The 10,419-nt window shown below is 43.9% G+C and overlaps 1 protein-coding gene across 1 annotated transcript; it reads left to right on the top strand.

The window, feature by feature from the left end:
* Positions 1-223: 223 nt before the first annotated feature.
* Positions 224-10,090, top strand: LOC119736530 (sulfotransferase family cytosolic 1B member 1-like). Its single transcript, XM_038210541.1, has 5 exons — positions 224-373; positions 819-942; positions 4,286-4,380; positions 8,062-8,227; positions 9,848-10,090. The coding sequence occupies exons 1-5, from the start codon at positions 224-226 to the stop codon at positions 9,958-9,960; spliced, it is 648 nt and encodes a 215-aa protein (XP_038066469.1). The 3' UTR covers positions 9,961-10,090.
* The last annotated feature ends 329 nt before the right edge of the window (positions 10,091-10,419 follow it).

Consider the following 10,419-nt stretch of genomic DNA (forward strand, 5'->3'; position numbering starts at 1 on the left):
CGCACAGGTTAAAGCATTTTTGTATAATGTTTTTTTAAGTAACGTGTTAGCTCATTAGCATTTATTTTACAACCTAGCTGCCGGTCCTCTTTCGTCCCCAGGTACACACTGGATGCTACGCATTATCAACCTCATCTTGGGAACTGACTCTCAATCTCTCAGCTCTCCGGTTTTCGAAGCAGTATTGATATCTGCTGTGACAAATCCCGACGCGCCACGACGTATGGGTTACCAGGTGGTAGCAGAACTGCCGACCGATCGCCCAAGGGTCCTGTACACTCATCTCCCAGCTACGCACGTGCCAAAGTCATTCTGGAACACCGATGAAGTCAAGGTACCTGACGAGTATTACTCCTATCCTTGTGAACGTTTTGTGAGTTTTAGTTTCGCTGCGTGAGCATAGCTCAACGGCGGGCCAGGAATCCTCTTTTTCATGAACTATGATTGTGAAGTAGATTTGACATTTAAGACGTACCCAGTGGCATAACTAGGGTTGAACTTCTGAGGGGAACGTGGGGGTGCACACATTTTTCATGAAGTTGTGAAAAATCATACTTCTGTTCAATTCAAGATTTTAAATGGGGCTTGTCCACCCCCCGTGGTAACGCCTGAGCCTGACCCGAGTCAATTGAGAAAATACCCCGTAAGACTGCATTTACTGTTCGAAAATGTGTTCATTCATGTCTCGATAAAAAATGACTTTTTATGGCTAGAAAGATAACAATTTCAAAAGAAATCACGATTTTCATCTGAAACTTGATAACCGTAGTGACAGTTCATCTTTGAAGAACGATTCCTCTTTCTCAACCATTGCCTAGATAATCTACGTGATACGAAACCCAATCGACGGCATAAAATCTGGATTCAAATTGGATTCGAACATCTTCAGCGATTTCCCACCGTTTTCTACATATTTGAAAATGCATTTCGATCCCAAACAGGGTAAGTTAAACCTCAGTTATACTTAAGTATGATTTTTTTTTAAAAAGGGCGATGTCATACTTCGCCTCGACCGTTGCGCGGCGGAGGAGGCGGCTTCGCCAGTCAGTCAGTCAGTCAGACAAACATTCATTTCTCATATGCTTCAATATTCATATGCTAGACCATTGCATATTACTTTTGTTGATGTTGTTACATGCGTCAAAAGTGTGGACCGATTCTACTAGCGAATACCACTTCTCCAAGGTGTTGGAGGATTTCCAACATGCCGCTTGCATGATGTCCGCATGGAGTACTCCTTTGAAGAAGGCCCAAGAGGTCGCCACGCTCCGAACTTCGTGGGCGTTGTCCAGGGTAGGCCAGTCGTCAGTCGTATGGCCGTCACGACCCATCGTATCGCGGGATGCTGGACGATGCGGTGAAATCGTGGTTATGAACGAACAGAGCCTGGTGGTCACCGCGGATCAGTGCAGTCCGATGGAGGTACCACTTGAGGGCCCGGACAGGGCACCAGAGATTGTCTTCTGGAACAGAGAAGGAGTTTAAGTCAGGAACAAAAATATCAAGCGGGGAAAATGTCGCCGACTAATTCTTTGTGAGGAAAGAGCCATGGGGGATCTGGCGGACCCCACCGGGCTTCCAACGGTCCTTGACATAATGGTCAGGGCCTGGAATTCACTCAGGCGGCGGGCTGTGGCTGTCACCACGAGGAAGGCCGTTTTCTAGGAAATGTTCAGAAGAGTAGCCTGACACAAAGGTTCAAAAGGGGGCCGACGCGAGCTTGCAAGACCCGATCAAGATCCCATGACGGTAGAGTGTCCATTGGGGGGTCGTGAAACATACATGTGAGGGCGGTGCAATCGAATATCGAAGAACCCTCCCAGAAACCTGGATGAACAGCCGCAATTGCGGAGCGATAGTTCTTGACAGTGCAAACCTCAAGACCCCACTGGAAGAGAGTTGTAGGGAAGGGATCCACCGCACGCCGTCTGCACCATAGAAATGTTGTAATCGGCTCGCGTTAACAGTTCGGGTTGACTGCACTGACGCTGACAACGGGCCGCGATGGCGGCAGCCTCTTGAGAAAGCCCAGCGTGTCTGAAGGAACGCTGGACAACGGCCAGCACGTCAGTTGGAGGCTCGCCGGATCGGGCTGAAGCAGACCCCATTGAGAGGCTGACGAAGAATGTCTGGCAGTTGTTGGAGGAGGAGTGGGACATGGTAGAGAAGGCGAACAAGTCGTGGAAACCACGAGGCCAAAAAGGGGCAATCAGGAGGACCCTTGCATGCATGGCTCCTGCTCAATTTTTCCGAGTACTTTGGGAAGTATAGGGAGATCGGTGGAAAAGCGTAGGCAGACAGGTTGCCCCACGCGAATGAAAGGGTGTCAGTTCGCCATGCCTGGGGCTCCGGGGATCTGGAACAGTACACCGAGATCTGGCGGTTGAGTACTGTTGCGACACCCAGATCGATGTGCGGTGAGATCCAACTGTTAGAAGATTGTCCGCGCGACCGAGGTTGGGAGCGTCCACTCTGTGGGGCGAATGCAGTCCCGGGGGAGAGAGCGTCGTGTTGAACGTGTCCACCAGATGGACCGCTCTGAGAAAGATGGCATGCCGGCGACACCAATGCAGTAGTTGCCATGTGATGAGTAGGCATATACTTGGGGAATGTGTCCCGCCTTGTCGGTTGATGTAACTGTGACACAGTTGTGTTGTCGTAGAGGGATGAAAACAGATTTACCAGGCAGCCCCATGCTTTGAAAGCGGTGAAGGGCGTTGAATACTGTCAGTTCAAGAAAGTTGATGTGGTGGGTGGTCTCTGCTAAAGTCAATGAACCCGCCATTTGGTGAGATTTCATCACCGCGCCCAAACCCAGCAGAGACGCATCTGTCGTGATGGTCACGGTGGGTCGAGAGGCTTGTAAGCAAAGGCCCTGCGTGATATTGTGCGGTTGGATCCACCACCGGCGATGTGGCTGGATATGCAGTGAACACGGTACCACCTGGGATACTGGATGGGACCATGGACGTAACGTTCGCCAGGAGGCTGAGGAATCGCAACCAAACCAACGTTGGAGCTTTGGTTGTTATACCAGAGGGAATTAGCGCAATTAGAGGAGGGAATTAGCGCAATGACAAACATTGGCTACTGTGTCGGGTAAGCCGTGCCCCGTTGAAGACCGAGGACGGCATCTAGATAAGTGGACAGTTGACAGGATTGGCTTGGATTTGGACTCGTTGATGAGGAAACCCAGGCCCTCGGCAAGGGAGTAGGTCTGGCGGACTGCGGACGTGAGCAGCTGATGCCCACGATTCGTCGATGAAGAGCCAATCGTCGAGGTACATTAACACCTGTAGGCCTTGACAGTGGAGGGCACTGGCCGGCGTCTTCACAATTCTGGTGAAGACCTGAGGGGCCTTGGAACTCGTTTGTGGTGCCTTCGTAGAAAAGCCGAAGGAACCTGGTGTGGTCGGGTGGTTTAGAACGTGTAAATATGCGTCCATGAGATCCAGGAAGGCGGCAAAGCAAGGGACCGGAGGAGAGTCGAGGACAACTCTGACTGTGTCCATACGAAACGGTTTTATGAAGCGGTTGAGGGGCCGCAGATTCAAGATCGGGCACCACAACAGGCTGTGCGTCCTTTTTTTGGGGGGGGGGGGACCACGAACTGACACTCCAGTTGCGCGTGAGTGCGCTGCACGCGCGCGTATTTACAGAACCAGGATATTTTGGCCGGTAGTGACATCCGCCACAGTGCGGCACTTTTAGAGCGCACCCTGTAGGCCTACATTTTCGGTTTTACGAATTGACACTGACCTTAATTTCTCCAATTAAAAAGCCTTTTAATTAAATTTTTGTGTAAGCACACAACTATACGGATGGATTACATTCGTGTAAAACCTTTCAAACCGTTTTTTCTCTGTTCTGTATTGCCGCATCATCTTGGGTGTCATTTCGTGAAAACGAAAATCTTCCTATTTGCACCAGTGTCCGATGCGCGCGCACTACCGGGTGGATGTCAGTTCGTGAAACCGAAATTGTTGATAATTTGGTATTCACGAACTGACACCTACACGCGTGAGTGTCCGTTCGTTGTGCCGATGACGATCGATAGTGAACAAAAGGAATGCTCACTACCTCCTCATCGTAGATGACTTATCCGCTGTTTCGCTTTGACTTACCGAGATAATTTAAAGGACGATACCATTTTGTCTAAATTGTCATAGGCTATGTTTCCGAATTACTTTTGATCTCAAAATATATTGTTTGAAAAGTTACAATTGATTAAAAAACACCAATAGGCCTACATTTTAATAACCCTTTCATTTTTTCACCAAACCAGCACATTTGGGTACTTGGATCAATCATGTTAGAAGTTTTTGGGAGAGACGAAATCTCAAAAATGTTCTCTTCGTTTACTATGAAGACCTTAAAGAGGTAAGCTGTATATCTCACGTGTTATATAAAAATTATAGTCATGTATTAGATATCTCCAATGACAATTTTTCTCGACAGGATTGAGATCAGGGTGACCGTAAGATCAGAGCCAAATTCTGCTAAATGCACATCAAAAATCTGTAAGATTTATCAAAAATCTGCCAAATTCCCCAGAATTACTCGAAATACACTATAAACACTTATAATTAAGTTCAAAGTACATAATAAACAATTTAGTCACATAAAGATGTTGTGAAATCATTAATAAATTTTGGGCAAAGCGTAAATCCGGCCACAACGAAGTCCGTAAACCCAGTGAACCTCGGCACCTAGACCAGCCGACCTGTCCCATTATGCAAGGGTTTGTTTGAAAGGATTGAAGCTTTTTAAAACGAATGTACAATTTTTTGTTCAAATTTGCTGTTTTTCTGTCAAATAACCATTTTTGCGGAATTCTGCCAGAAATCTGCCCAAAAAATCCATTCTGTCAAATGTTCTGTCAAACTCGTGTTTTAACAAAAATTCTGTCAAAGTTAGCCGAAAGTCGGCTAAAACGGTCACCCTGATTGAGATCCAGCAGCTCATGAAGGATAAGGCCGGTGTGGAAGGTAATTCTGTCCCCCGGTAAAAGTGTCCGGGGGGACAGAATTACCTAGGTAAAAGTGTCCTCCCTGGCCCGTTGATTCTGTCCCCCACCAGGTAATTCTGTCCCCTCCAGGTAATTCTGTCCCCCTCTTTTGAAACCCGGAAGGTTATTGTTTTGATGAATTCACTCTACAAGGTATACATTTTGGACTTTTAGCCGCCCTTCATGAATATAAAAAAATATTTAATTTAGTCTATTAGGTGATACGTGAACACAATGTTTCGATTCGGAGTACGGTGAAGTCTATCGCGATTCTACCGCGATAGGTCAACACAGCGGCGATGCATGGCGATGGCCCTCGTCTCATTGATAGTATGATACAACGTCTCCTTGGATTGGTCTGTGTTCCCATCATAGCGCGTAACGAAATTTCCTATTTGGACGAATTTCCATTGTAGAGGGAGACGCATATGTACACATGTTATAATCACTGCCTCAAATCTTGCAGCATGTACTGGCGCGTGCGACACGCTGCTGCTCTCAGTACATACTTCATGGGGACACATTTACCAGGGGGACACTTTCACCGTTCGGCAGGGGGACATTTTTACCTGGAGGGGGACAAATTTACCTAGGTAAAAGTGTCCCCCCAGACACATTTACGGGGTCACGAGCCGGTAAATGTGTCCAGGGGACACATTTACCAGGGGGGACAGAATTACCTGTCACACCGGTGTAGACGGCAATTTTTTGTGCCCCGGTAAAGCTGTCCGGGGGACAGATTTACCTAGGTCAAAGTGTTCCCCAGCCCGTTAATTTGTTCCCCTCCATTTCTCACGATTCTTATACGAGTTTGAAAAAAAACCCAAGAATTTAATATAATAAACTTACTGAAATCAATGTGTTCAAAGAGAGCTTCCTGCCCGCCATCCAGTCCCCCCCCCCAAAAAAAATCACCATGGTCGGTCGCTGACTAACATTATACTGGTAAAATGGAGCCTAAACAGAAAGCACAAAGTTCCTAAATATTCTCAAATTGCCTTAGAATGCTTGAGAGAGCATGCCAGTAGATTTAAAAATTAAAAATACACCCCTCGCCGACTAGTCTGAGTATCATCTGTTATCCACGGAGCCCAGTCTCCGTATAACGTCTGATATGTCTAAGCACTCAGATAATCGGAGTCGACTTTACTAAACCATGACGTCATTCCCACATCAGGACTAAATGTTTTATTGGTCAATTCAAATGCAGAGATTTGTAGTACAACAACGGCCGGGTGCGCATCGCGTAACATAATACCACGGATCCTAGACACCAGGATAAACGACTGTTCTGAGCTCCAGTACAAAATGCACTGAGCGGACTTGCCTTAATTGGTTAGACGCGTGATAAGGCCAAAAAAAAAAATAAGTCGGTCTCTGGTCAGCGCGCGCGTCGATTTTAATCATGCGCGTCGATCTTTTTTTTTTCCAAAATGTTCCGCGGTAGCTCCAACAGCGCCCTCTATTTCCGCACCTCCTCAATTTTTTTTACCAAAGAGCACCAAGGAATGGGAAATTGCACCAAGGCAAATGATCAAAAGCACCAAGGCAAATTATGGAGGACACCAATGTACATGAGGACACCAAAAAAGCAAAATAGTACCCACCTTGTCTGTACAATCCAAGCTTGAAGAAAAAGGAAAAAAAAGCAAAAAAAAAAAAAAAAAAAGCCGCGTGGCCGCGTCAATTCCGGAACTTTGGTCTGACCAGAGACCGAACATTTTTTTTTTGGCCTAACGGGCATTAATACCGTTGGTGTGTAATCGCGAATTTTCCAGGTATCCTATTGTGTTGGGTTTTTGCAAGACATCTAAAACGGAAATGTTCATACAACTGTAAGCAAAACTACTCCTTATTTCAGATTTAAATGTTCCAAAATTGTTTAAAAATAAATACTTCAGGATATAACAGATGGTATTGTGCAGTTTTTGTCGTCATAGATGAAGTGTTTACCCGGGAAATAAACGTCAAATTTCGAGGAGAACACCGTTTACCCAAATTTCGTTTTTAATTAGGCTTTTATTAAAAAGTTTTAGAGAGATAAGATGCCGAACCGATGAAACAAAAGCGACATTTCATTGCTCATCTTAAAGCTAAAGACATTGTGCTCGGCATTACCATGGTTATGTAGTTATCATTTATCAGAATTCAATAATAAAGGCTAAAAACGTGGACTCATGAATATTCAAAAATATAATTCGCTGGCTTGACAGACTTCGAGGCCAGATCGGGCGAAGAGCCTTGCAAATCTGAAAGCCACCGCGCGCAGTGGTCTTTGTTGAAAAGTATTCATGGTATTTGCCACCAGTACAGGCCGTTATCACGCGTCTAACCAGCAGGGCCCAATTTCATAGAGCTGCTTAAGCAGAAAATTTGCTTAAGCACGAAAAAAACATTGCTTAGTAAAATTAGGTTACCGGCCAAAACTCCATGTGATGTACATTGCTTGTGACTGGTATTTAGCTGTTGTTTACTTAGCATAACAATCGCATGGAGTTTTGGCCGGTAACCTGATTTAAGTTAAGCAAGACGTTTTTGTGCTTAAGCAAATTTTGTGCTTAAGCAGCTCTATGAAATTGGCCCCAGGAGTTGGGCCGATTCGTTAATCCTTGTGTGTAGGATCCGTGATAATACAGAGCGCGTGACCACAGCCTTTGTTGCTGTGTCTAGATTTTTTTATCCTTGCCTATGATGCAACAACAGGTGAATGACCGAAGACCCGCAATAGAAAGCGCCCGCTGATTGGTCAAAATCTACAGGTCAACAGGCGGTTGTCTTGCATAATTATCAGCGAATCTGCTCAAATATCATAGACCATGGCTCCGCCAAAGTCTATTACATAGACTACTCAGTGCTACTCGCCGACACGCAGTGAATAAAACCATTTTACATCCGAAAAAAACCAGCTAACTAAACGCGAATATCCGGCTGTCAACGTACACAATAATATTCGGAAAACGTCAGACTTTTTCGGAAACGGGCAGGATCTCCTCAGATGATAATTGTACCTTTGAAGTATTGCATTTTGTATCAATATCCTGATTTTCGCCCAGAGTTTCCAACCAACCGTTGCCTCGATAGCAAACTTCCTGGAACGCCCTCTTTCGCAAGGACAACTCGACTGGGTTCAGGAGCGGTCTACCCTTGAGGTCATGAGAGCTATTCAAGCTCAGTGTCCACCGAACAAAGGCACTGGTTTGGAGACTATCATAGACAGAGGTACGATGTCACAAAGCCCCGTATTTGAAATGGGGCTCAGATTCCTCTACAGTTTGTCCCCAAAAAAGTGTCCGTCTGACTATTTCTAAAATACCTATAAAATTATGCAGTCAATATTGATTTTTTTTTCCAGATACTCCTAATCCTGAAATAAAATGAAACTCATATAGGGTTATAAGGAGTATCTGCACAATAAAAAAGAAATCAAAACCGACTTCATGATTTTGTAGTTATTTAGAAAAAAACAACAAATACTCAGACGGTCACTTTTTGAGGACATACTGTATAAATACTGCACAGTAATCTGAATAGGAAGGGATCATATTTTGCTTGCGATGGAATAGAGACTGTTTTACGATTCATTTTTGGTTCGAAAGCACAGTAATATCGCTAGGAAAATGCAGTTGGGCTTTCCTAGCCTAAATGTCAAATTTTCATATATTTTTTTAGGGGGTGAAATCTTTAGGATTTTGTTTTGGCATATCAGGACCGGGGAGGACAATACCCCCGGTCTCTCCCCCCCCCCCCCCCCCCCCATCCAAAAAAAAATGTTTTCTAATAGCTCCGGAACGCATTGTCAGAAGATCTTGTTTTGCAGTCAAAACATCGTGTGATTGTTTGTTGAAAGTTTGATGTCGTAATGGATGCGTTTGTTTTCGTTTTGTGTGTCTGCCTGAGTCTGTTTGTCAGGCGGGCCGTGTCTTTGTTTGTCTCGGTCAGTCCGTCAGCTTGTCCATCTGTGTCTATCTGTTGGTCAAAAGTCGGTCGGTTCAGTATTAGTCTATTTCTGCCTGTGTGTTGGGTTTTTTTTAGTCCATCTTTATTTATGAATCTGTCCTGTTGTCTGCTGTTCGTGTGTTTGTCTATTGTCAGTTGTTCGTTTGTTTTGTTGGCTTTTAAAATGATGGGTCAAGATTTTTAAGTACATTCACTTATGTACCTAATGTTACTTTACAAGTGTATTTTGTTTAAATGTTTGGTTTAATTGTTTTAATTTATCCTTTTCACTCCGTGTAATTTTGCAATGTCAGCCTTGTGGCTGCCTGTTTCAAATTTTTAATAAACCAGAATAATAATAAAAAAGTGATGTATTTTTGTACATGGAAAGTACCAGCAAATATATGTATAGGGTTATATGCATTTGAATACCTAGTAAAACCCTTTCAAAATTTAAAGTTCCTTTCTTATCTTGACATTCTAACATTAGTAAACCGAACTTGATCAATTACTGTCTATGTTCTTTTTATATCTGGTCTGCATTGTGTAACTCAGATGAACTGATAGTTGCACATGGAGAAACATTTCTATATCAACTGTAGCCTATACTGAATACATGTATCACTAGGGGTTAAAGTCCCTATTAAGTTTCATATTGACCCATCGCCGTTTGCGAGTTAGCCACGCCCCTTAGACAACCCTATGGAATTTGTGTGTGTTCAGTTTCGTTCATCTCAGATTGTACACGTTCCACGTCCATTCCGTATATATGTGATTTTGCAATGTCAGCCTTGTGGCTGCCTGTTTCAAATTTTTAATAAACCAGAATGATAATAAAAAAAGTGATGTATTTTTGTACATGAAAAGTATCAGCAACTGTTTCATCTTTCCTCCCGTTTACAGGTCTGAGCAATGAAGCGATCAAGGAGTGTTCCGATGAGGACGTAGCCCTCGTGAAATCTCAGCTCCAGAAGTTGGCTGACACCGACATTAGATACCTGAAAGAAATCCAGTAAAACTAATCGACACCTGAAAGAAATCCTGTAAAGTTAATCGACACCAATATTTGTTTACAGAGAAATCAATCAAAATCAAGGTTTGCGATTAGTCTTCTTACCGAATCGGTACAAGCCATGAGCGTCGCGATGGGGGGGGGGCATTCCCCCTATGGAAAACCAAAAAAAGGAAAAAGAAAAAAGGAAAATGAGGTGCGAAGCCATATTGCTGTTAATTTGATGGGGGGGGGTAAAAAAACGGTAAAAAAAAAACAACTCAATCAAAAAAATTGTTTTTCAGTGTTTCTTACATCAAAAGTATGCAGACATTATGTACGTGTAGGTATTTTACAGAATTTTAAACTAAAATTGTTTCAGTAATAAAACAACTGTATTTAAAGCGTATTCGATCTTAGACTCTGAAAGCTGTCGAAAGTATGACTGATTTAACTAATCATGATTAAAAAGCAAAATAACGTG

This window comes from Patiria miniata, unplaced genomic scaffold (genome assembly GCF_015706575.1).
Source record: "Patiria miniata isolate m_02_andy unplaced genomic scaffold, ASM1570657v1 HiC_scaffold_3, whole genome shotgun sequence".
Classification (NCBI taxonomy): domain Eukaryota; kingdom Metazoa; phylum Echinodermata; class Asteroidea; order Valvatida; family Asterinidae; genus Patiria; species Patiria miniata.